Raw genomic sequence first — 27507 nt, forward strand, 5'->3', positions numbered from 1 at the left:
GAGTGGCCGGCTTCCCTGCAGGCCTTGGAGTAGGCCCGCAGCTTCATGCCTTCTGATTGGCCTCTCACCTGGACTGGCTCTGCCCTTTTCTCCGCCTACTTAGGGCTTAGGAATTATGAAGACCGCTGCTCCCAGCCGTCACAGATTATGTCTCTATTAATTGGAATCTCTTCAACATGGCCTCCTTTTCAGCTGATACCCAGACAATCTGTATCCTTTGCAATCTTAAATTCCTAGCAACCTGCCTTTCTCCTTCCATTATCAACTCCTGTTTGATGCGATGGATTTGAATTTTACTATACGCTTGGGGGTGGGGTGGGGTGGGGCGACTTTCGTTCTTCTAGACGGAAGCGTCAGCAGCAGTTGCTCCTTGGTGACCAAAAACACCCCTGCCGAGAAGATACAACCATGACTTCCTGCTTCTGATTGATAAGGGAATTGAACAGTTCAACATCAGGAGAGAAGGGGGCCGTGGAGTTCAGTAAGGCGTCTCCTTATTGGTATCTTTTGGAATGAGTTCAAATGAGTAGCCGTGTTGGTCTGAAATAGCACAATAAAATCAGAGTCCAGTAGCACCTTTAAGACCAACAAAGATTTATTCAGGGCATGAGCTTTCGAGTCAAGCACTCTGTCAGACTAAGAACTGACCATCAGTTATTCTCACTGTTATGATGGCCAGTTCTTTGTCTGACAAAGAGTGCTTGCCCTCGAAAGCTCACGCCTTGAATAAATCTTTGTTGGTCTTAAAGGCGCTACTGGACTCTGATTTTATTTAGGTATGAGTGTGAGCCTGCCTCAAGCAGCCAGTGATGGGGCAGGCTAAGAAAATATGAGCACTTAATCAAGGCACTTGTTATTTGCTGTGTTATCCACCTCAGTTCATTGAGCTCTGGCAGGCTGAATATAAGGAACACGTCCTTTCTTCCTATCCTGCTGCAGAGACGTCTCAAGTTCTCCGTTTCAGGTCTAGAAGAAACACAGCTGCCACAGACTCGTTTCTCTTACAGCCTCTTTGGTGTACTCCCTGCAACAAGTCAATGCAACTCACCCCTCCAGGGCTTTTCAGCTTTCTTTTTGGGTTCCGCTAAAAGATGAGATATGAGCCTCTTGTGGCGCAGAATGGAAAGGCAGCAGACATGCAGTCTGAAGCTCTGCCCATGAGGCTGGGAGTTTGATCCCAGCAGCCGGCTCAGGGTTGACTCAGTCTTCCATCCTTCCGAGGTCGGTAAAATGAGTACCCAGCTTGCTTGCTGGGGGGTAAACGGTAATGACTGGGGAAGGCACTGGCAAACCACCCCGTATTGAGTCTGCCATGAAAACGCTGGAGGGCGTCACCCCAAGAGTCGGACATGACTCGGTGCTTGCACAGGGGATACCTTTACCTTTTAAAAGGGTTTTCGCTCGACACTTTTGTACCTGCATTTGATTGTCAGCACCGATAAATACACTGCACGCGTTTGAGTCATGCCTATGTGCTGAATTGCATTCAACTTTGGCTCCCAATTATTTTAGAGAATGATGACCCCCAGGCGCTCCTTCCGGCGGCGAAGAGATCTCTGGCGTCCTCCCCCAGTGAACTATCCTGCTTCCAGAACCACGACAGCGGTCCTTGTACGGTGGACATCCTGGAGGCAGAAAGATCGTGGGATAATGTTCCCGTTGGTTTGTGAGTAGCAGGAGGTCTTGTTTGATTTAGAAAACGTTTCCAGGATCTCCCGGTTTGATTCTTCAGGAGTGCCACAACATACTGGAGATACCTAGGTCGTCTGGAGCGCCTTGGGTAAAGACCAGGTTTAAAATATGATAGATGATACAGCATCTTGGTTTTGACAACCGTCTTCCAATCTCCCTCTCCCATCCGTGCATGAATAAACTATTTTGTTGTTGTTAGGTGCAAAGTCGTGTCCGACCCATCACGAACCCTTGGACAATGATCCTCCAGGCCTTCCTGTCCTCTACCATTCCACGGAGTCCATTTAAACTCACACCCACTGCTTCAGTGACTCCATCCAGCCACCTCATTCTCTGTCGTCCCCTTCTTCTTTTGCCCTCAGTTGCTCCCAGCATTAGGCTCTTCTCCAGGGAGTCCTTCCTTCTCATGAGGTGGCCAATAAACTATAGAGAAATGTATTTTTGAGAGGAATACCTGTGGTTTTTGGGCTGCCAATTAATAATAACGTAGTAAGCATCCTACAATTGACAGTTTTGCCAAGTGGATAAGCTAGAGATGATTTATTTGGATAAGCATGCATGAAAGTTGCTCTCCCTTTAAAAACATTGTTCAAATCAATTTCTTTCTTTCTCTCTCTCTCACTCGATCGCTCTCTGTCTTTTTCTTTCTTTTTCTCTCTCTTCCTCTTTCTTGCTTCCTCCCTCCCTTCCTTTCTCTCTTTCTCTGCTCAAGCTGAGAAACATACATTAGCAATACATAATTTAGTTAGCAGCTGCAAAATTCAAAAGCTGAAAACCTGCCTGAGGCCAGAGACAGGAGCATTTCTTGGAATCTCCAGGCCACGTTTACTGCACCTGACCGGAGAACGGGTGGGATTCTGTGCCGCATTCATTTCGTGCCCCTCTCTTTGCTGCAGCCCTCAATCCTGGGTGTCTCATCGTCCATTGAAGAATCAGCATCGGCAAAACAGGATGATAGATGAGCGGGGGCCCTGGTCTGCTCCGAAAAGCCCACCGAGATGGGCCACTGTCTGATCCAACCCCCTCTGCCCCTGTTCTTAAAGGGTCATACGGGGCTGCTTGGGAAATCAAAGGCAGGGACAGGGCAGCCTCGGCAAGAAGAAAGCTCAAAGAACAATACATTTTAAAAATGTAATGAATTATGGCAGCTACGAAGTTAGTTTTCTGTAATTGAGAATGATTCACCAAACCTGCTTGGTTTTTGGTCTTCATCCCGGATCGCCAGGAGTAGCCTACGGTTACAAAATTACTAAAAAACAGATTAGACATCAAGAGACAAAGTCTCTCGGCAACTGTTTTCCTGCAGTGCTTTTCTTTAAGTCAGCTGTGCTAAGTGAAGAACCAGCCAGATTGGGTGGAGTTCAGTTCCTTGGGGCTGTTTTGCAAACCAGCCAGGGAATCCTGGGCGGACCGAGACAGTGACGGTTGCCACGGTCAACGGCTGCTACTCCTGCTCGGAGTCGCCTGCAGGAAGGGTAAGGAGCCAGAGGGAGAAGGCTTGGTTGCGCTGTTCTGCCTGCCCCCGGCGGCTGCTGTTGGCTTGGAACCAAAGCAGCCGTCGGCTCTTGCCCTGGCTAGTAAATGACGCAGGTCCCTTTAGAAAAGCAGGACCATTTGAGGCTCTGGAGAGCCTGGGCAAGCTCGATCCCATCAGATCCCGGAAGCTGACCCTGGCTATTATTTGGATGGGAGACCTCCAAGGATTTCAGTGATATTCCTCCAAGGGACACCAGCACCAGGAAATGGCAGAGCCCCTCCAAACGTCCCTTGCCTGGCTGCCAGAGAATCCTCAGATTTCTGGGCTACACTACGCACAGCATGCGATAAATGAATCTAGACTGCATAGAGTTCGGTAGTAAGGGGAGGGAAGGCAGGATGATGTAGCCCGATTTCAGGTGCTAAGCAGGGTCGGTATCTGGATCAGGCAGAAAGTGGAGTGAAAGACCTCAGCCTAAGATCCTGAGGATCTGCTGCTGGCCAGAGCGGGCAATACTGACATGTATGGACCAAGGGTCTGAATTGGTATAAGGCAGATCGGCGTGCATTCAGTTGGGCAAACCAGAAACATCAGGTCTCGGCAAACCCTTGGCATGGCTAGCCCACTGGAGACAGGAGCTGACTAATAACAAAACTCCCAGTTCAAAGGACCAGGTAGGAGGCAATGTGGAAGGCCTCTGCCTGAGACCCTGAGGAGCTGCTGCCAGTCTGAGCAGGCGATAACGATGTGGATGGACCAGGGGTCTGATCCAGTGGAAGGCAACTCCACATGTCTTCACGTGGGATTTAAGTGATGTTTTCAGGAAGGACCATGGCTGAGCAGTAGAGTGTCTGCATGGCTTGCAGAAGGTCCTGGATTCAATCCCAGCATCTCCAGGTAAACAGACTAGTGATAGACCTCTGCCTGAGGCTCTGGAGAGCATCCACCAATCTGAGTAGACAGTAATGACCTTGAGGGACTGATGGTCTAATCCAGCCTAAGACAGCTTCATGTGTTTGAAGGCCACCAAGGAAGGCTCTGCAAAAGAAGGCCATGGCAAACCACCTCTTCTCCCATGACCTGAAAGCTTTCTTTCTTTCTTTCTTTCTTTCTTTCTTTCTTTCTTTCTTTCTTTCTTTCTTTCTTTCTTTCTTTCTTTCTTTCTTTCTTTCTTTCTTTCTTTCTTTCTCTCTCTCTCTCTCTCTCTCTCTCTCTCTCTCTCTCTCTCTCTCCCTCCCTCCCTCGTTCTTTCTTTCGTTCTTTTGTTCTTTCTTTCTTTCTTTCTTTCTTTCTTTCTTTCTTTCTTTCTTTCTTTCTTTCTTTCTTTCTTTCTTTCTTTCTTTCTCACCATAAATCAGATACGACTTGATGACCCAAGCAGGCCTAGATAGTAGGTGGTCGGCTAGTCATTTTTTTGTATAGCCATGGCACCCTGGATATTGTCAGTCTTGTTGAGTTGCAAGGGTGTGGCCTAGATTTTGAGGGGGGGGGGCTTTGGGGCTCCCATTGAAGCTAGAGCCATCGGCAGATTGTGTGTGCAGTTTTCTGCTAAGCCTTTTTGTTCCCCCGCACATATCTTTTATCATTGCTATGTATCTAAATTCGTGTGTATTAAATGGTTAAGCAGTTTCTTTGCAAGCTGCCGCAGCTGTGCTAGCCGGTAGCGGAGAAACACCATGTGATAAATAGAGCACCCTTTAAAGAGCTTTGCATTTAATGTTTCTGAAAACTGATCTTTGCCCAGTTGTCCTTGACATTTGTCTTTTGGCAGACGGGCGCAAGGGTTTTCCCGATGCCTAAAATCTTGGCACTAGAGAGCAGTGTTGTGTAGTGGTTGGAGCAGTCATTCCCAACCAGGGATCCATGGACTCCCGGGGGGGGGGCAATGCGGGGAGCAATGGGGGAGGTCTGCCACCTTTCCCCTCCTGCCTTAATGGACTCAGCCGCTAGCTAGGGAATCAGCCACGTCCATGGCTCCCCTGCCTGAGCTCGAGTGAGTTCTCTTCGTGGTTTATGGGCCTGCATGCCTCCTCCGCCTTAAACCACTTCCTGTCCCTCCGACATTCAGTTCTCCAGGAGCCTGCCTGTTAAAACAGACGGTGATGTCACTTCTGAGGGCGTGGTTGGGAGGTGTGGTCTGCTGACACCACTTCCGGAGCTCTTCAAAGCCTGAAAAATTATTTCAGGGGCTCTTCCAAGGTGAAAAGGTTGAATAAGGCTGGCTTAGAGGCTAAGTGCCGGGAGATGCAGATTCAAATTCCTGCTTGTGGTGAAGCTGTCAGGTGACCCCAGGCCAGTCATTTTCTGCCTGCATCATCTTTCTCATAGGCGCATTGTGGAAAATGGGAAGAATCAGCATATTTGCTGCCTGGAAATCCCCAGACGAAGGGGGAGTGATGGTGGTGGTGAACAGAAATGTAGTACATTAAAACTGAAACGTTCTTGGTAACCTTGAAGGCAGAAAACCCCAATAGTTTCCATGCAACGATTTTGTTTGCTTGTTTGTTTGCAAAACGTATGCCTTGACTTCCCGCCCCGGCAAGGGCCCACCAAGGCAGTGAGCAGATCAAAACGTACATAATAAAAACCACATCTTGAATCCATCCCCTCACAAACATGCACACGTGCAGAACACACACATCATTAAAATATTTAAAAGCGGAGCGGAAATAGAAAGACACGAAAACAAAATGAAAAATATTGAGCAAGAAGGTAGGATAGCTGACGGTTTTAAAACAAAGTTTCCACCCGCTGCTGGGCTCCCTCTTCCAAGGGGATCCCCTTCTCTCCTCTCAGAGGTCCCCCCCTTTCTTGGAGACTGGCCATATGTACCTAGCCTGCAGCCAATCACTGCAGGCCAGGCTGGAGATGGCTAGGGTAGGTGAGGTGGGGGCTTGCTCTGGTACTTTTTAGATTTTTAGGACATTAACCTGTCTATGAATGCCTTCATCGCCTGATGCAAACTGCCCCAAGCCCACTTGTGGAGGGGGGAGGTCTATCAATCAAATAATAATAGTTTTTAAAAGACAGCAGGAGAGGGGGACAGACAGCTCTCCCTGGGGACAGCCTTCCCAAGTTTTATCAGGACATTTATTTTTTGATGTGGGGGACTACTTCAGACTAAACTCCAGATGTTTGTCTTTAGGAAGTCTCCGGTGCCTGTATACTGCGAAGAGAACTCTCCACAACCCCACAAAGCGAGCATGGTGGATGGCTTTTTGGACGATTGTCTAAAGAACAGCAGTCAGGCAAGTTCAAAGTCCAGCTTATCTGAAAAGTCTGGTTCTCATGCGCTCTCTCTGGATATAGAGGGAGGGAGATACAAGGTCTGTAAAGCAGCTGCCCTCAGGTTGTTCTGGACCAGGATTGCAACTCTTTTGACGAAAAGATCAATAATAGAATTGGTATTTCCCTGAAAATATCTTGTTTGTCAGTACAAATTGGGGGAGATCTGATAAACCATTAAATTTGGGAGATTAGCCTTTCCCCTGGTTTCTCAGGAAACCAGAGGGACAAACTGATAACGATTCCCTCTTAGAACTACTATCTGTTCTGATCTAACAAGTCTTCTGCCTGGGATGTGAATGCCTTAAGATCATGCCTTAAGATCATAAGACTTGCCTCCCCCCCCCCCCCAAGCACACACTTCCTGTTTCAGCCGGAGGAAGAGTTCTTGAGAACTCAGTAGCCTGCATGCTGCTTTGTATTATTTCGGTCTTCGTCAGAGATTTTAGATCTTGCTCTGGACCGGTGCCACTTCCTGCATCCCCTGCATGGGACCTGAACTTTGTTAGGGCCTTGTCTCAGTTCACGGCAAGTGAGAGTGAAATCCTGCATTCCTGGGAGCATCATGTCTCCGTCAGTTGCCCCTCTGCCCCTAAAATGGCATGTCTCATGCAAGCACAGGATCTTTTTTCACATTTAGCCGAGATGCATTTCGTGGCGTGGCTCAGCCACAATGCCAAGCCGTGGTTTGGGATTACGTGACTGAGCCCTTGACCTCCATGACGTCAAGTTGATTTGTGAATTCTACTTAGCCTAAACTCTACTTAGCCATTCATTAGCCTTTGCTCTGCAAAGCTGACAGCTAGTCAAAGTCTTGAATTTATTTATTTATTTATATTTAATCTTGTATACTGCCGCTCTAAGAGACTTGCGGTTTACCAGTTTGAAGAAGAGTTGGTTCTTATATGCTGCTTTTCTCTACCAGAAGGAGTCTCAAAGCGGCTTACAATCACTTTCCCTTTCCTCTCCCTACAACAGACGCCCTGTGAGGTGGGTGGGGCTCAGAGAGCCTTGATATTACTGCTCGGTCAGAACAGCTCTTTCAGGACTGTAATGAACCCAAGGTCACCCAGCTTGCCTGCATATGGGGGAGGAGCGGGGAATCAAGCGGTGACAGAATCCATTTGCTAAAATTAGAAAAGTTGCCTTTTAAGGACTCTCAGGACTTCAGGAGTCAGGAGAGCTAAAAGGCCTTGACCAGGATGGCTCCGGCTTGCCTGACCCTGTCAGATCCCAGAAACCTAACTTGGGTCGTCCCCAGTTGTATTGGGTTGGGAGACCGCCCAGGAAGTCCAGGGTCGTGACTTGGAGGCAGGCAATGGCCAACCACCTCTGAACACCTCTTGCCTTGAACACCCAACGGGGATGCCCTGATTGGCCATGGCTTGACTGCATTCCCCCCACCCATCCCCAGTGCTGAAGTTGGAAAATCCATTGAGCTTAAAATTTCATCGAGGGGACGGATTTTTTGATTTTGTTTAAAGCAGGGGTAGTCAACCTGTGGTCCAAACCTGTGGTTTGCTGGCAGGGGCTCATGGGAATTGTAGTCCATGGACATCTGGAGGACCACAGGTTGACTAGCCCTGCTTTAAAGCATTAAGCTCCATGTTCTTTTTTAATCACGATGTCTGTCGTTGGTTCCAGGAGAGCACTTTTTCTGGAGGGAACCATCATGGCCCCGTGGAAGCCCTGAAGCTGATGCTCTTCAACCTTCAAGCGTTCCAGCAGAGCTTCAAGACGCCTGCCAGACGGAGCGAAGAGCCTGAGAAAGCAAGTGATTCCATTTTGAACACAATGCTACTGCAGCATTTTGTTTGGTTATAACATTTGTACTTTGTCCAGCATAAGATGTAAAATTCGACTGTGGCCCCAACCTTGTGGAACGAGTTCCCCAATGAGATCAGGGCCCTAACGGCACTTAAAGGTGAAGGTACCCCCTGTGCAAGCACCGGGTCATGTCTGACCCTTGGGGTGACGCCCTCTAGCGTTTTCATGGCAGACTCAATACGGGGTGGTTTGCCAGTGCCTTCCCCAATCATTACCGTTTACCCCCCAGCAAGCTGGGTACTCATTTTACCGACCTCGGAAGGATGGAAGGCTGAGTCAACCTTGAGCCGGCTGCTGGGATTGAACTCCCAACTTCATGGGCAGAGCTTTCAGACTGCATGTCTGCTGCCTTACCACTCTGCGCCACAAGAGGCTCTAACGGCATTTAAGGGCCTGCAAAATGGAGCTCTTCCACCAGGCTTTCGGCGGAAGACCGACAATGGAGGGCCTCCTGCAGTCTGGCTCCATCTCTGTCAGGCATCCCACTGCCCCCAATCTCTTGGTCTCGCCTTCTCGATTGTTGCAGTCACTCATGTTTCTAAGTTATGTTGCTCGTGCCTGTTAACTAAAATGATTGTTCTGTTCTCAACCGTTTGTTTAGTGTACATCCTGTCTTCCTGGTTCTGTGTACGCTACCCTGAGACGTCATAGTTCGTAGCAGTATATAAATTGAATAAATAAATAGCATGTGTTACAGCCAAGTAAATTGAATAAATAAATAGCTGTCATGATTTCAGACAGACCGCGATAAATGGTGTTAAATGATGTTTTGTTTTTCAGATGTCAGGTGAGGATGATGATTTGAAACCGTGTGAGCCTGATATACTCCCTGTCACAAAGTCCCTTCAGAGGTGAGCATGCGATTGCTTTGACGCTCAGACATACGGTTCTTTCCCTGTGAGCTTCCTGGAAGTATCTATGTGACCACCGTCGGAAACAGGATGCTACACCAGCAGATATAATCAAAGATAACGTGCTGCTTCTTCCTTCCCTCCGCCCCCCCATGACTGATGAGATTGATACAGGAAAGGCTTGCCATGTGAAATTCCCTGGTTCAGTCCTCCAAATCTCTAATTAAAAGGATCAGTTTTTAGGGGATTTTTAAGAATTTTCTAAAAAGTTATGTTTTGATTTCTAGGCTGCTCTTCCCCACTAGCGAGCTCGGGGTGGCTCACAACATGTAGCAACGTTAAAATCATCATCTTAAAATATAAAGCCATTTAAAATTATTTTCCATACTGATATCTGCTTCCACCAGCTCCCCCCATGACTTTTTAATTATCTCATCTACAGACACAGTGTATTTCCATAGGTGTGGGGGGGGGGCGGGAACGGGACATCCGTGGGAACTGGGACACGCAGTAATGGGTTTAAACTTCAAGTATAACGATATAGGCTAGATATCAGGAAAAAGTTTTTCACAGCCAGAGTAGTTCAGCAGTGGAATAGGCTGCCTAAGGAGGTGGTGAGCTCCCCCTCACTGGCAGTCTTCAAGCAAAGGTTGAATACACACTTTTCTTGGATGCTTTAGGATGCTTAGGGCTGATCCTGCATTGAGCAGGGGGTTGGACTAGATGGCCTGTATGGCCCCTTCCAACTCTATGATTCTAGGATTCTATGAAAATGGGCATGGAGAAAGGGGAGAATCAGGGAGGGAGGCACATTGTAATTCTTCATTTCGTCCTGGCCTCGACCATAGGCCTGGTGGAAGAATGCGGTTTTGCAGGCTCTGCAGGGCTTCGTTAGTTCCGTCAGGGCAATTCATTCCACCGGACAGGAGCCAGGGCTGAAAAGGCCTCAGTTCTGCTCCAGGCCAGTTGGAATTCTCCTGGCCCAGGGATCTCCAACTGGTTGGTATTGGCAGAGCAAAAGATTTCTCCCTGGGACCCAGGAGGGCTGCTGCCAGTCAGAATACATACAGACCTTGATGGACTGAGGGCCTAATGCAGCACAAGGCAGCTCCTTGCGCGCCTGTGACCTCCTCACCATCCGCATTAAAAAACCAGAGTGCTCAAAGGTTAGGATTTGAGTGTGCTTGGTGTAGTGGTTTGGTGTGGAGGCCTCTAATCTGGACAGTGATGTTTGATTCCCTGCTCCTCCACATGCAGCCAGCTGGAAGAACTTGGGGAAGCCTCAGTCCTGTTAGAGCTATTCTCTCAGAGCTCTCCCTGCCTACCCCACAGGGTGCTTTTGGTGGGGAGGGAAGGGAAGGCGATTGTAAGCCGCTTTGAGACTCCAGGCAGTGAAAAGCAGGGTATGAAAACCAACTATTCTTTTTTGTGTTTTGGGTTGTGCATGTGTTACAGCAAAGTATTCTTCTGAATAGCTACAGCCAGTTATACTGATCCATACATTAGGCAGTTACCTAAAGCACCCCAGCCTGAGATCCCAGGAAGTTGTTGCCAGCCTGAGAGGCCAGTACTGAAAATCCACTTGGTGTAGTGGTTAAGGGTGGTGGCCCGTAATCCGGGTTTGATTCCCCACTCCTCCTCCACATGCAACCAGCCAGGGGACCATGGGCTAGTCCCAGTTCTCTCTCAGTCTCACCTGCCTCACAGATTGTCTGTTGTGGGGAAAGGAAGGGTAGGATCCTTTGAGAAGTAAAAAGTAGAGTACAAACACAAAAAGCAGCTCTTCTTCTACGGCAGGGCTGCAGTTCTCTATAGGTCCATGGACTACAATTACCATGAGCCCCTGCACAAGCAGGCTGGTAGGGGCTCATGGTAATTGTATGTAGTCCATGGACATCTGGAGAGCCACATTTGGCCACTTCTGTTCTACTGACTTTGATGGACCAAGGGTCTGATTCAGTATAAGGCAGCTTCATGTGCTTGTTGCATGTGTTGCTTGAGTGCTGTTACTTTAACAATGTGCTTATATAGTAAGCCACGCTCCTTTCTTTTGTCCATCTCTTTGCAGAGCTTTACACCATTTATCGCGGCTTAAAGGTCTGGTGGAAGATACGTGCGGCAAAGAAGAGCCGATGAAACCATAGCAAGACGTAAACTGGCGCGAGCTTCCCCCGTGAGACCACTTCTTGTGCACTGAATGAACAGCAAAGTGGCAACTATTATTCAGGGCAGTCAGGAAACAAGGAAGGCGATCCTGTGATTTGCTAGAGATTTGAAAGAATCACTTTAAGAGCCGGTAATCTTTCTTGGCTCTTCAGTGTTAGGAGAAATCTCCAACTGAAGGGTGTACTCCTAATTGTAGTTTGCAGGTTTCCCCACTGGGACATTTAAAAAATTTATAACCTTTAAGCCTGGATCCAAAGAGCTGCCAGAGCTCACAGGAGGGGTTCGTTACGAGCCCAGTGGGGTTTTGAGCTCCTTTTTCTTCCGCTGCCGAGTGCCTTTGTGCCGTGCCTCAAAATTGCCTTTGAATCTCCACAATATTGGGCAGCCATGGCTTGTGAAAGAAACACGTCTACATTCCTGTGTGTCTGCCCTTGCCCCAGGATGACGGACCTCGTTCCGGGGCTCTTTTCTTCCTGCTATCTACTGCCAAGGCTGTTAATGATTTCAAATAAGTATTGCTCCCAATACCACGAATTACCAAATATGCCGCTCTAGATCATGAAGTGCAAGGATTAAGACAACATTGTGGGAGAAGGTTTTCTGTGTAGGTCAGGTGGAGATGGCCACACTTTGGCTGATATAGACCCTAAACCCTGGTCTAATCTGCCCTTACTTGAAACATTAATCTCTCAAGAGACAGATAGTGCTTCCTTCTCTGCGAATTGCTCTCAGCAACGTAATGTTAGATTTCAGCAAAGTAACTGCATCTCTCTGGGTGGTGTCAGTGGTCGATTTCTAATGGCACGACATGACATATCGGGTCTCTCGGAGAGCGGCAGAGTGAACCTGCGGCATGTACCACTGCTCGGAAGCACCATGTAAGGTTTGGAAATTACATGTTTAACTCCCATCAGTTTTCGGGCAAGCTTTCCAACAGTCATGAATGTACAGCTAAATAAAAGACTAATGATTTTTTTACATTAGGTTTTTGGGATCCTAGAGCCCATGTTATCAATTTATTTATTTAATTTAGATCTTGCCTATTTCGCCAGCAGGGTCTCCGAACTGCTTATATCATTCCTCTCTCCTTCAGCTTATCCTTACAACAACACTGAGGTGAGGTAGGTGAGGCAGAGGACAATGGGACTCATGGCAGAGTGGGAATTTGAACCTGGGTCTCCCAGATCCCAGTCCAGCACTAACCACTACCGCACACAATGTTGGTCAACAAAGGCTTCTGATTGGTCATCGGAGATTTGAGTGGATGCACAGATTTTTCAAAATGTTGCTGTGGCAGGAGCTGCCACCACAGCAAAAGGATCTGCACTGTGATTGATAGGAAGATGAGGCAGCCATTCTTAGCTGGCTCCACCTCCTGTGGCAGGCAATTTGTGGCTGCACCCATTATGCTGCGTCAGACTTTCAGGCTCATATACGTCGGGGATCCCTGCCCTGAGAGCCAGCGTGGTGCAGTGGTTAAGAACGGCAGCCTGTAATCTTGAGATCTGGGTTTGATTCCCCGCTCCTCCACATGCAGCCAGCTGGGTGACCTTGGGCCAGTCACAGTTCTCTTAGAGCTCTCTCAGCCCTACCAATCTCACAGGGTGTATGCAGTGGAAGGGTAGGCGATTGTAAGCTGGTTTGAGACTCCTTCAGGTAATGAAAAGTGGGGCCCAAAAACTTGACTAATTAAAGGGGGCATTCCAGAGGCCATCACAGAAAATGCCCAGTCTCTAGTCAACTATCTAATGAAGCCAAAAGAAAAAGAAAAAAATCCCCGAAAACCTTTGATGCATAGAAATTGCCTGAACGTTGTTCGGTTTCGAGCATCCGTAAAGCTCCAGCTGGGACAGATACTTAGACAGCATCGTGAAAGTTGGTAGGTGACCTGGTGCCCACAGGCAGAATTGGGGTGCCCTGAATGTGGGGGGTTACTTCCGTAATGGATTTCCGTTGCATGTTTCAGTGCGTATCTTATTTATTTATTAGATCTTTCCCATGTTTGTGCACATAAGATGTTTCCGCAAAAAAAACACTGCTATAGTTCTAAGCCGTAGGGGGAGAGAATGCAAATCACTACGTGGCCTGGAAAAATTCTGGAAATTAAAAAGATAACAGTATAGAGTTTTAACATTAAATACAATATTTAATTTTCAACCAGCAAAGTATGAAATTCAGACAGATTGATCTTTGGGGTCAGTGATAATGAGTAAAGGATGATGCAACCGCTTCTGACCCCCATTTTTTGTTCATTCCCTCTGGCAGCAGCAGCAAACTCTCACTATGGATGACTCTTTTCACGCCGCAACAGACCACATATTAGGCCAGCTTTTCAGCAAAAAGCAAGAGGAACTTAAGAGGATTCTGAGGTTTAATGAGGATCAAGCAATTAATCTACCAGAACAGGGCACGGTGATTGCAAAACAAAAAGATTTGCCATGAATTCACTTAGTTTTAACAACATTCACACTGCCTTCCGGTCCCCTTGGAATGGCATATCAGCTAGCTTTACAAATAGGGAGGAAAGGGGAAGTTATTAAAGGAATCCCTGTCCATGTAGATGAATTTTGTGTGGTCTTTATTTATTTGTTAGTTTGCTATATTGACTCCTGAATTTCATCTCATTGTTTGAAAGCGCTATAGGTCAAGGGTCCCCGGAAGAATAGCCCATCTAAATGAGTTTCCTATACTGATCGACAATGCTTTTTCAAGATCCTAAGAGTCCAGCATAGAGGCCCAAACCCCTCTCCCTTTCGTTACCCTCCTACTATTGATCTTTCAGAAATACTGCCTCTGAACATGGAGGCTCCACCTAACCATCCTGGCTAAAAGCCATTCTTGGGCCTGTCCACAAATTTGCCCCACCCCCCTGAACAAAGATGCATACCAGGTAAACAACTTTTCATTCAATGTTTGATGGTACTCCTGTCCTATACTCCCCCGGTAGAAGAAATGTTATTCTGCCTCTCCCCAGATCTTCCCATTATGAGAATTGTAAGCAACCTTAAGGAAATAACATTCTAATGACCATAAATTGAACAACATTGTCGTTTTCTCCATTGTAATTAGGTGGTGATTGGTTTCCATTTAGGAATAATGGGGACTAATAGACCATGAAATGCATTTGTGGGATGTGATTATTTAGCTACCTAAGTCAGAGGTTTCCGTCATGTTCTGGGCCAGAATCCAGGACCGGTGAGTGCTGGGGAGGGCTGTGATCCTGTGCAGACCTACCAAGGAGTAACCCCCAATGAACACCATGGGCTTCATTGGCTCACTGCAGAGAGTGGCCCTCAGAGGCAGACGTCTGCAGGGGTAGTCAAACTGTGGCCCACCAGATGTCCATGGACTACAATTCCCATGAGCCCCTGCCAGCGAATGCTAGCAGGGGCTCATGGGAATTGTAGTCCATGGACATCTGGAGGGCCACAGTTTGATTACCCATGGGCTCTACCGAGTCAGCAAATTACATAAAGGAAAATAAAAACCCAACCTGGAGAAATTTAAGTATTTGAAAGGTTGTCACTTGGAGGAGGGCAGGATGCTGTTTCTGTTGGCTGCAGAGGAGAGGACACGCAGTAATGGGTTTAAACTACAACGATATAGGCTAGATATCAGGAAAAAGTTTTTCACAGTCAGAGTAGTTCAGCAGTGGAATAGGCTTCCTAAGGAGGTGGTGAGCTCCCCTTCACTGGCAGTCTTCAAGCAAAGGTTAGATACACACTTTTCTTGGATGCTTTAGGATGCTTAGGGCTGATCCTGCGTTGAGCAGGGGGTTGGACTAGATGGCCTGCATGGCCCCTTCCAACTCTATGATTCTAACCACAAAGGTTAGGAATAAAACCAAATATAGAAAAATCGAAGTAATTTATGATTAGAGTTAAAACGTGTTTGAAAATCATAAAATACTATATCTATTGGGCACACATAAAACAAGCTATGTACCCTGCAGAGGGCAGAATTTTTATTGGCAGAATCCTCAGGATTCTGGAACATCCTGCTGTGTAGCTTCTCAGCAAAAAGGTCCAAAGTGAGAAAGGAGCACACTGCAGGATTTCCCAGTATCCAGGGGAGGAACAGGAAAAATCTACTGGCACTGGATTCTGCCAATACAAATACTCCCATCTAAGTGCAAACTAGGGCCAACCCTGCTTAGCTTCCAAAATCTGGCAAGATACTCAGGGCCATCCAGTGGGCCTTAGCCCATGTGAATCGCTTTTGCTGAACTGTGCATCTGCTGTTTTGTAACCATTTTGAAAACTGGTGGTTGCTCATTGTATTATTCATTACAACGCTACTTGGAATTAAGAAGACTTGGCTGCATGAATCAACAGTATAAGAATACCCTGCAGGAGGACATCAGGGGATATTTGTATTTAGCATTGTTAGAATAGACACTTTCTCATATGTTCCAAGTAATCTCCTCCAATGTCCTGATTGACCCAGGGAGAGACTTCCTGCTCCTATGAGCTCACTTCCTTCCTGCTTGCCTCCGGAACAGAATGAATGAAGACGACAAAGCACTCCTTTAGTTTGGTCTCTTTGTACACAAAGTCATTTCACGGCAAAACTATTCTATTCCTGTAAGCATCCGAGTGCTCCGATCCTCTTTGCGTATCTGAACCCTGCCAACATTAGGAACTTAAGTGAGAGGAACACTGGCAAGTTTGCCAGGGCGTTCCAGCTGGTAAGCTTGCCACTGTCTTACTTCTGTCTTCTTCACCGCAGCTGGACCTGTAGAAATTTATAAAAACAGGAGGTACCATTTTGGCCAGCAGGTGGCATCATACACTGGTGAAGGTCTGAAATAGCCTAATGGAAACGTCAAACATAGGAGGTTCATGGTTAAAGGTATGTTTGTCGGTGATTGGAATGATGTTCAATTGTTCCATGACCAGCATGTGGAATAGTTTCAAGCCAGCCTGGAATCGCTTGAGGCCAGTGTGGTGTAGTGGTTATGAAGCAGCGGCTTCTGTTCTGGAGAACTGGATTTGATACTCTACTCCTTCTGCATGCAGCCAGTTGGGTGTCCTAGGGCTAGTCACAGTTCTGCTACAGCTATTTCACAGAGCAGTTCTCTTAGAACTCCTTTGTGGGGAGAGGAAGGGAAGGCAATTGTCAGCCACTTTGTGAGACTCCTTCGGGTAGAGGAAAGCAGCATATAAGAAACATAGCCATCTGGCGGAGAGGCTGATTCTGTGAAGGTTCAAGGGGGTGGCAGGTGACAGTGGATGAGCGAGAGGGTTGGGAGTGTCCTGCATAGTGCAGGGGGTTGGACTAGATGCCCCAGGTGGTCCCTTCTTAGAGGTGAGATATTCAGAGGTGTCGCCACCATGATGGCCCCCCTTCCATGCACTAACCACACTGTGCCTGCTTAGCTGTCAAGTTCTGACAAGACCGGGGACATGCAGGCCAGCATGACACATCCCTGCCGAGCGCTCTCTGGAATGGTGAGCTCTATTTGGTTCAGTCCATGTGATTCCCAGTCCACCCAGGAGGTGTCTCTGCTGTGCTTCTTTATTAGTTCTGCTGATCCTGAATACCCCAGAAGCTACTGAATGAAATGAAACTTGTTCATAAGATATTTAAACACAAGTTATACCCCCAAGAGAATAGCCAGTAGAACGTCCAGGGCTGCCAGCTCTGGGAAATACTTGAAGACTTTGGGGGTGAGGCTGGGGGCTGGTGGGACCTCAGGGGAGTCTAATACTATGGAGTCCACCCTCTAAAGCAGGGGTAGTCAACCTGTGGTCCTCCAGATGTCTATGGACTACAATTCCCATGAGCCCCTGCCAGCGTTTGCTGGCAGGGGCTCGTGGGAATTGTAGTCCATGGACATCTGGAGGTCCACAGGTTGACTACCCCTGCTCTAAAGCAGCCTTTCTCTCCAGGGGAATGGATTTCTGTTGCCTGGAGATCCCCAGGCCACAACTGGGCACTAAAAAGTATAATGAGGTCACAGAGGTAGACGGTGCAAACAAAAAGAACAAACAGCTCTTTGAGAATAGCAGTAGTACAGTGGTGGCTGCCCATGTATCAATAGGAAATTTTAAATACCCAGGATAGGATTCAGTTTATATTGTATAATATAAAACCAACAATATTAGGGGGGGGGATATTCTGTGCCATTTCACCGTATCTGCAGAAATGTCTGCTGTTCAAACTACTAGATTTTAAACTGGCAGGAAAATGTACAGACATTACACACAGTTAATCAGTAGCTTAAAAGTCAACAGGTAAACTGTGCATTTCTCATGGGAGTATTTTCTTCTTTTTATTCACACCTGGGCCCTGGCATCCCTGCTGACCTCTAACCACTGCTAGAGCTGGCAGAAACATCTTGTTGTATCCTGAAGTTTGCCTAGAGATTTGCCAAATCTCTAGTAAATCAAGGGGACGACTCCAAACTTCTGCCCCTTTCTAAGAATAACAACCAGTATGGAAGTATCGCTGTTAGACCCTTAATAAAAATTCTTTGTGCACAAGCTGATTCTGTGAAGGCAAAGGTGTGGCAGGTTACAGTAGATGAGCGACTGGGATTTGAGTGTCCTGCATAGTGCAGGGGGTTGGACTAGATGACCCATGAGGTCCCTTCCAACTCTATGATTCTAAGAACATGATTCAGTTCCAAAACACTGGTGAGGTCAGCAAGCGGCTTGCAGTGGAACTGTTCACAAATCCCATTGAACATACAGACCACGCGCCGGAGAAATGCTCAAAGCTGTTGTCATTCGCTCCCTGTGGCTCCAGCCCATCTCCTGCGATCTTATCAAATCATGCAGCGTTCGCGGCGCATGATGCCGGCAGAAGAGCCGATAACGGTTTCTTTTGTAGCGAGCCTTTCCCCCGCCGCCCCCGGCCAGTTGCAAGGGAACGAATGTTTCAAATTTAATATGCCGGCGATTATTTTGGCAGGCCAGAGAGCCTAGATTCTCCTAATGTCATTTGTCCCCCAGCCGCAGTGTTGTAATCCTTGTTGGTTTTGCATAAAACATTGTACCCGTGAATCCAGAAAGTGGAGGGAACAGAGACCTCCCCGCCCCCTTTGGCCAGTGAGTAAAGGAGAGGGTTGAAAGAAAGGCCGTGCGGTTTGCATGTTGAAGGGAGGACGTCGCTAGCTACTATGGAGACCGTTGTGCCATCTGGAGGAAGGTCATTGCTATGGAATGGATGGAGTGGGAGAGTCTGCATTGCTGACGCTCACAACGCAGAGCGAGAAACTAGAACATGGGTGGCTTTGTCCCTATAAGGGATGAGCCGTGGTGGGCAGAGCAGCACGCATGGAGCTGATTTCGTGCTGATCCTCAAAGGTGCAAAGCACGAGATCTTGCCAACATCTGCACTTCTTTGCAGAAAGGGACAAAAGATCCCAGCCCCATCTGCCCGGAAGTAATGAAGGCTAGTTCTAACCACTTAACACTGCTTTCTCACTTTCCCCCCAAGGAGGGCTTTAATTCTGTGCTTTGTATACAGAAGGCCATAGGTTCAATCCCCAGCATCTCATAAGAATGTGAAAGAAGCCATGTTGGGTCAGGCCAATGGCCCATCTTGTCCAACACTCTGTGTCACACAGTGGCCAAATGCCCAGGTGCTACCAGAAGGTCCACCAGCAGGGGCAGAACTCCAGAAGCTCTCCCACTCTTACCCCTCAAGTACCAAGAATACACAGCATCCCTACCCCAGACAGAGTGTTCCATCTAGACCTTGGGGCTAAGAGCTACTCATGGACCTCTGCTCTTAAGGACATAAGAGAAACCTGCCTTTGCACCCCCCCCCCTGAAGAAAAGAAACAGAAAGGAGGGAAGTCACCCACTAGAGTCTTTTTTGCATCCTTGTTTTTCTCGCTAGTGTGTTCCTGGTTTTTTGGGGGGTGGGGTTAAGTTCTGCCCATGTTTTGCTTCCTCTGGTGGCTGATTTAATATCACAGTAATTTATGTTGAGCATATTTCCCTGCAGATTTAAACTGCAAATTTTTATGCCGACACATAAAACAATGCAGTGTCAAATTGACCACTAGAGGGAACAAAACATAAAGTAATATCATGTCAGGCATTTGCCCGAGACTGACCAACACAATAACATCCACAGATTCTCCCCTCTCCCCCCCCCCAAGACCCCTCCTCCATGGCCTATACCAGTCTGGTTTTCTGTGGGTTTCTATCTTAGTTGTTTTTCCTGTTATATTATAGTTGATCAAAACCATTGATTATGTTAATTTAGAACCACTGTTGATGTTTTTGTTGATGTTATCTCTGGCTGTTATATATTTAAGTCATTCCATGTATTACCCTGTGATGTTATATGCAAACCGCCCCGAGCCATATTGGAGGCAGGTATCAAAATCTAATTAATTAATTAACCACAACAGGGAGCAGAACATAAAACAAGGTTGAATTGACCACTAGAGGGAGAAAAACAAAAAACAATGCAATGTAGAATTGACCACTAGAAGAAGCAAAATACACACAGAACAGGAAAACCCACCCAAAGCAACAGGAAAATCAGAATGTGGAAAAGCCCCTTCCAAACTCCATACCTACTTCCCTCACAGAGTGGTGGTGGCTCTTTCTCTCTACCCCCTGGGAGATCCCACGTCTGTGCAGGCCTAGCTGTTCCACTTGACTGCAGGTACATCGGTTTGCCCAGGACACAGCTTACCTAGCTGTCGCCCTAGTGCACTCCATGCCCTTGAGGCCAGCCCTCCATCTACCACCTGAAATCCCAGGACCTTCTGTACATAAAACGCCTGTTCTGCCACTGAGCTACAGACCCACGCACAAGCACTTGCAATTCAACTTAATAAAAATATGACTTCCTACAATTAAAAGTAACAAAGTGAAAGGGGAATCCCCTCCTCAAGTACCAGTTATCAATAAAAGGTACATTTGGAAAACTGGAAAATATCATTCCCCTCATTGGACAAAGAAAGGTACAGGAGGCGGGAGAAGGAAGAAAATGGCTAGAGAGTTAGCCATAGTGATACGGAAGAATAATAGCGTGGCCTTCTCTTTTAGCTGCCCCCGAAATCCCCGTCAGCCTGCTTGCAATTTGCACAGCAATTTTAAGAGAGAAACTTTATATGCACGGGAGCTTGAGGCTATATTCCAATCTGCCCAAGACAATCTCAAGAGTTATATGTCTAATATTGCTATTGCCTCCGAGCAAATAGTTCGACTGTATTACTTTCTCATTGCAAGCAAAAGCCGTGAATATGTTTCCAGTATATTCCCTCAACAGGATATATTTAAGGTTGACTGATACCCCCCCAAAATAATATTACTTTAAGATGAGATGGATTACCAGTCAAGTAGGCAAGGGAGACCACAGACTTTGTGGGTGTCAGCTAAATGTGCTTTATCTCCAAGCCTTTGGAACAAACATCTTACTGGCAGATTCAACACATCAGTTATAGGATTATGCCACTATAGTGATTATTATATACCTATTTATCCACGCAGAGATTATTGCTTGATAGCTGCAACATTATCTAGTAGCTTATGTAATTATCTAGTAAGTGGTTCCTGTTTACTGCAGAGGATAGGACCCGAAGTAATGGGGTTAAACTATGTGTAGAATGGTATTGGCTAAATATTGCGGGGGGGGGGGGGGTCACAATCAGAGTAGTTCAGCAGTGGAATTGTTACCCAAAATGCTCTAAATGTGTGGGGATTAGCAGAGCAAAAGGGGGGGTAATCTAGTGGGGACCTTTTGCCAATGTTTACGAGGTGATAGCACCTCCAGGGATCTGAGGCACACAATAAAATATTAAAAATAAAGAATGCAGTTTTCTTAAAACATGTAAGAAAAATAATAGGCCATATGCAATTACACTAACACATGTATGCAGGGAGAAATAAGGTAGGAAATGGCTAAGTTTCAGGGGGAAAGTAGCAGCAAGGGGTGTATAATTACCATTCTGGATGTGCGGAGTGCAGAAAGAAGGAGCAGATCAACTGAACCAGCTGGCATTTGAGTTGGGCGTCTGGTGGAATGCAAGTTTACCAGAGAGGTGATTTGGGATGCCCAGCTGAAGGGACTTGTACCCTTTTTCTAGCCAGGTACATGGTGAAAAGTCACATAGGCTGAGGTGGGATTTAGACAAAAGGTGTGTTTGCCTTCTGAGTGGCATGACAAAAGATTTGATCACTCTAAGACGGCAAAGATAAAAGTGAATGGATTCACGCTTTTCCCCTGGTCTCTGTTTTCCAAATGTATTTATTTACTAGATTTAAAGCCCATTTTATATTAGAATAAAATGGGCGCTAGCTGCTGTCCCTGGGGACGGCGCTTGGTGGCTGGCAACGGCGGGAGAAGACGGCATAGGCTTCTGCGCGCCCGGGGACGGCGCAGGGGCTCGGCCGCCCTGCACCATCCCGGGGCGCGCAGAAGCCGTTCTCCCCTCCCACCCCCCCAACGGCAGAGGCTTCTGCGCGCCCAGGAATGGCTCAGGGCGGCTCAGCAAGCCTCCCAGGGCCGTCCCCGGGCCCGCAGAATCCTTTGTACTCCCCCAGTTGGGGGAAGGCACAGGGAGCCGCAGGCCTACCTTCCCTTTCGGCGGCCAGCAGAGTAATGGCCGCCGTGCAGGGAAGGGTAGCCCTCGTCGGGGATGGGGTGGGTTGGGAGGCGCTTTGCACCTCCCTATTGGCTGTAGTCTAGGCAAACAGCCAATCAGCAGCTGCGCTGCTTCGCGCCTCCCGATTGGGCCCTCCGCTTCCCGATTGGGCCCTCTGCTTGTCAGTCCAGCGAAAGGGGCCTATCGGCACCCTTCCTCATCCCGGACAGGGCCTGCCCTCGGGGCCCTTACTGTTTTATTTCTTCCACTCCGCTAGGAGCGGTTAAAGATAATTATATTTATATACCGCCGCTCTCAAATGCCATGCAGCAGTAAGCACATTAAATACAGAAGAAGAACTAGTTTGTTTTGTACCCCACTTTTTGCCTCCAGAAGGAGTCTCAAAGCCGCTTACCACCGCCTACCCTTCCTCTCCCCACAACAGACACTCTGTGAGGGAGGTGGGGCTGAGAGAGAATTCTGAGAGAAATGGGACTCATCCAAGTTCACCCAGCAGGCCTCACGCATTTCAAAGTGGCTTGCAATTGCTTACCCTTCCTCTCGCCACAACAGACAGCCTGTGAAGTAAGCGAGGCTGAGAAAGTTCTGAGAGAACGGTGACTGGACCAAGGTCACCTGGCTGGCTGCATGTGGAGGAGTGGGGAATCAAACCCAGTTCTCCAGATCAGAGACCATTCTGGCTCCATCTCAAGAGGTTTAGCCAATTATTTATTTCCATGTCATTACATTTATTTTTGTTGCTTGATTTAGGGAGCATCACACTCCCAAGTCCTGCAGATTGTTGTCACAGTTCTTAATCTGAGAATGGTTTGTTTCACAGTGTTGCCAAGTACGGCAAAACTGCCATCAGCAACTGCTGAAATGAAGATATAAGATCACTCTGTCCTTAGTCATTGGAGTGACAGCTTTTATATTCAGGGGTTTTACACTCTGCAGGCTGGTGTGGTGTGACAGACATCTTGTTGGGCATGAACCGGGGAGATCCAGATTTGAATCCAGGTCCATACCGAACACTGGGTGTTCTTGGGCAGTGACAGCACACATGCCAATGGGGAGAGGAAGGGCCAGGGTGGCAGTGTAATTTATTGTGAAAGGGCAACTTGCCAAAGTATTTGCAAGAACATGCCAGACAGCATGATTCAACAGCATACGAAGAACAACCTACAGGGGGCATTGGAAGACATGTGTATTTAGCATAGTTAGAATAGGAACTTCCTGATGCATTTCCAATAATCTCCTCCTATGCCCCGATTGGCTCATTTGGAGACTTCCTGCTCCTTTGACAACACTTCCTCCCTGACTGGCTTAGGAACTTCCTGGAATTTTTCAAATACTCTTCCTCCTGGCTTCTCACTTTAAAAGGTGTTCAGACTGGAGTCGTGGCCTCCAGATAGTGCTAGAAAACAAGGTTACCTTGCTGAATAAAAAATACAGTGGGTCAAAATAGAACACTTCAACATTTTCCTCGTCTGTCTTTCAAAAGTGGGTCATTGCACAAGCAAAATGTTTGTGTTGTACATCTGTGCTGCAGAAAAGAGCTTTTCCCAACAGTGAGGTGCAGCAGTGATGGGAAGCACCACTTGTTGCATTTCTGTCAGGCGGCTGTTAAACAGGAGTCCTAGCAACCAGAGAGAGTGAGATGTCACACCCAGGATAATATACTACTGTGTTGGTGAGGCACAGTTAGCTATGTATTGTTTTTGTGTTCAGGCTTTTCTCTTTTCTTCTCAATTTGTAAAACTGTAATAACAAACACAGACTCAAGCTCGTACATTCTGACTGAGGTAAACTTTGTGCATAATGCAACTTTTTTTTTTTGTTATGGTACCTTATTGAGACAGTGACTTGGTCTCGAACAAGTACATAGAAGCAGAGACCTTAACTAACTGAATAAGAGAAGTTCCATTAACCAACTCTCACTAGCTTGGTGTAGTGGTTAGGAGGGTGGACTTCTGATCTGGTGAGCCGGGTTTGATTATCTGCTCTTCCCCCACATGCAGCCAGCTGGGTGACTTTGGGCTTGCCACAGCACTGATAAGGCTGTTCTGACCGAGCAGTAATCTCAGGGCTCTCTCAGCCTCACCTCCCTCACAGGGTGTCTGTTGTGGGGAGAGGAAAGGGAAGGTGATTGAAAACTGCTTTGGGACTCCTTCGGGTAGAGAAAAGCAGCACATAAGAACCAACTCTTCTTCTTCTTCCCACCAACATGCAGAGTGCCTGTCTGCAAGGGTGCAAAAACTCCCACAGATCCTGCTTAGCTTGAGAGATCAGATGAAATTGGGCTAGCTGGCCTACCCAGGTCAGAAGAGTGGAAGCAACTGTTGAAATTGAGGAGGTGGAGAGGGGACATGATTGCTGTCTTGAAGCATTTGAAAGGTCATCGCTTTCCTGTGGCAATTCCTTTCTGCACTTTCCAGGAGAGCTCCCTGTTGGCAGCAGAGGACAGGACCCGCAATTTAAACTGCATGTACAACAGTACCAGTTAGAGATCAGGAAAAAAATTTTCACCGAGTAGTTCAGCAGTGGAATTGGCTGTTTAAGGAGGTGGTGAGCTCCCCCTCATTGTTGGTCTTTAAGCGCTGGCTGGACAGATACTTATCAGGAATGCTTTAGGCCAGCCTTTCTCAGCTGAGAAACCCCTGAAACATTCTTCAGGCTTTGAGAAACCCCCAAAGTGGTTGTGATTGTGTGGAATATGGTAGGGAAGGATAGTTGTGTACATGCCCACCTGGGGCCCCTCACCTTCCCGTCCCCTTCAGGCCCATCACAAACCATTTTGGGAGGGGTGGGTTGACATGACGATATATATATATGGTCATGAAGATGATGTCATCCGTTCAGTCGTGTCCGACCCTCGGCGATTCTATAGGGAAGCCTTCGCCACACGCCCCTGTCTCTGACTGCTTCTTTTAGTTGGTTCATGGTCATCCCTGTGTCGGCTTTGGTCGTGTTGAGCCAGCGGATCCTTTGCTGACCATGTTTCCTTTTGCTGCTGACCATGCCGAGCATTAATGATTTTTCTAGTGTTATATGGTCATATCACCCAATAAATGTTTAACAGATTTAAAATATATATTTAAAATCAAGTGATTTCTATCCACTCAGGAAACCCTCCCAGCGCTATCAAGAAACCCCAGGTCTTCATGAAATCCTGGTTGAGAAAGTTTGCTTTAGGCAGATCCTGCCTTGAGCAGGAGTGGTTGGACTAGATGGCCTTTCTGGACCTTTCCAACTCTAGGATTCTAAATTCCTTTGGGGTTCTCACTTCTATTTATGTCCTGTTGGAAGCCACCAGGGTTGATCTAGACGTGTGAGCCCCAAAGGAACTTCACTGCTTGCCTCAGCTCTTATTAGCAGAGGAAAGCTCCTCATTAGCATAGTCATGGCTGCATTTTGTTTCCCCTTCCATCACAATCTTCGTCACTGCGCCACCCCAAGCAGCTCTTGGGGTGGCTTCACCAGAGAACCAGCCCCACCACTGAGAAGATCCAGTCTCCGTCTTCTGGTGTTTACAGGAAACGCTCAAAGTGCACCGTTTGCCTCCATCCCGATCGGATTAGTGCGGAAATGGGTTCCGCGTCTCTAAGATAAAGCCAAATGAAAGCAAATGTTTGCTCTCCCTCCGAAAAGCCTGCTCAGATGGTCTCCGCGGATTGCCGAGTCGGTGATTATGAAGCTAGTCTAGTGTGAGACGAGGACGGAAAGCCAGCACGGCCGAGGCAAGAAAAGGCAACAGAGAGGGGAAATCACAGCATACTAGCTCCTTGCAAGCCAGCTATAGGAAGGATCCTCTTGTAAAAAAAGAAAGAAGGAGACACACTAACAGATATAGAAAAGAAAATCCAGCTAAGGGTACGAGTGTTTCTTCGGAATGGTTGCATGGCAACAGGCAAGGGGGAGCGTTGCCATGACAACCAAGGGAAGCACTCACTACTGAGAGGCCATTTGGATGTTTGTAAGAACAGGTGGTACAGTCCTCTCCTGGGCCTAGTTTAGCCTTCTCTCTGACACCTTGGCGAGGGCCATTTTGAAGGGGGAATGCTTTCAAAAATGTGAGAGGCCTGTGTTTTCTGAGGTGGTAATCATTCCTGAGGGGCCGCCATGTTAGTCGGTGGCAGCAAAATAAGAAGTGCCTCTTTAAAGTTGACCAAAAGACATTCCAGCACATAACTAAACTGGCTTCAAACTGGCCTCTTGACTTCAATTTTATTTTGAGGTAGTATAGTCCCTCAGAGGGCTACCATCGGTATGTAGCAGAAAGTTTGTCTCATCCAAAGTTACGCTTTCTGTTTGCCTGGCCGAGGAGGAGAATTACCAGTCCTCAGCCCCAATTTTCCATCCCTAAAGAACAGGATTAAACATTGCCCTTATATTGGGACATTGGAGGAAATTCCCTTACTCTCTATGGTAAGTACCATAGAGACCAGGAAGTCAGCTGCTGTTGCCTTATAACAATATGTGTGATAATCATAACTAAGGGGGTGCATTTAAGCCAAAATTATAGCTGAAATTAGCTGGTTAACAGACATCCAAAATGTCACAAAACACTCCCAAGTTCCAGGCGTAAAAATAATCTCCCAGAATTTGGCAAGGGTTTTAGGGGGCTAGGGAGACACAAATAAGGGGCCATAGTTTGTCTATGTACCGCAGCCTTTCTGAACCGTTTTACCATTGAGAAACCCTCGACTCATTCTTCAGGCTTCGAGAAACCCCAGAAGTGGTGCAATCATGCAGAATATGATTCGGAAACATAGTTGTGGACACACATCCCCTTCCCACCACCTCCAGGCCCATCATTGGCCATTTTGGAAGGGTCGAAGAGGTTGACATGACCACATATCACCAATAAATGTTTTTAAAATGTCTAAAAAATTAATTCACTCCCATCCATTCAGGAAACCCTTCCAAGGCCGTCAAGAAACCCCAGGGTTTCAAGAACCAACCCCTGGTTGAGAAAGCCTGATGTGAAAAATGTGGGTGCATTTCAAGGTTCAGTTGCATGAATTCCGTTCCAAGAGGGCAGTTGGTGTTTTGAATGGGCCTGAAGAGGCAGTTGGCAGCCTTGCTAGCTGAGGAGACCCTGGCTGGATCTACTCAGGGTTTAGTTCCAGGTGGGAAGCTGTGTTAGTGTGCAGGACTGACATTCTCAACCAGGGTTCTGTGAAAACCTGAGGTTTCTTGACAGCCCTGGAAGGGTTTCCCGAATGGGTGGGAGTTAATTTTTCATATATATTTAAAAAATCTGTTAAACATTTATCAGGTGATATTGCTATATTAATGAGCCTCTTGCGGCGCAGGGTGGTAAGGCAGCCGACATGCTGTCTGTAGCTCTGCCCATGAGGCTGGGAGTTTGATCTCAGCAGCCGGCTCAAGGTTGACTCAGCCTTCCATCCTTCCGAGGTCGGTAAAATGAGTACCCAGCTTGCTGCTGGGGGGTAAACGGTAATGACTGGGGAAGGCACTGGCAAACCACCCCGTATTGAGTCTGCCATGAAAACGCTAGAGGGCGTCACCCCAAGGGTCAGACATGACTAGGTGCTTGCACAGGGGATACCTTTACCTTTATTGCTATATTTGGTTATGTTGACTTGCTTCCCCCCCCCCCTACCAAAATGGCCAATGATGGGCCTGGAGGG

The 27507-nt window shown here is 47.3% G+C and overlaps 1 protein-coding gene across 3 annotated transcripts in view; it reads left to right on the forward strand.

Annotated features, from left to right (window-relative positions):
* C7H18orf54 (chromosome 7 C18orf54 homolog) overlaps window positions 1-12281 on the forward strand; it is an 18707-nt gene extending 6426 nt beyond the window's left edge. For all 3 annotated transcript variants that reach the window (XM_077346801.1, XM_077346803.1, XM_077346802.1), the window contains exons 4-8: window positions 1513-1666; window positions 6315-6417; window positions 8099-8224; window positions 9062-9132; window positions 11201-12281. In XM_077346801.1, the coding sequence (XP_077202916.1) occupies window positions 1513-1666; window positions 6315-6417; window positions 8099-8224; window positions 9062-9132; window positions 11201-11276 (530 nt within the window). In that variant the 3' untranslated portion in view covers window positions 11277-12281. The remainder of the gene's footprint in view (window positions 1-1512; window positions 1667-6314; window positions 6418-8098; window positions 8225-9061; window positions 9133-11200) is intronic.
* Window positions 12282-27507: the final 15226 nt, after the last annotated feature.

Source organism: Paroedura picta, chromosome 7, assembly GCF_049243985.1.
Source record: "Paroedura picta isolate Pp20150507F chromosome 7, Ppicta_v3.0, whole genome shotgun sequence".
NCBI classification, from domain to species: domain Eukaryota; kingdom Metazoa; phylum Chordata; class Lepidosauria; order Squamata; family Gekkonidae; genus Paroedura; species Paroedura picta.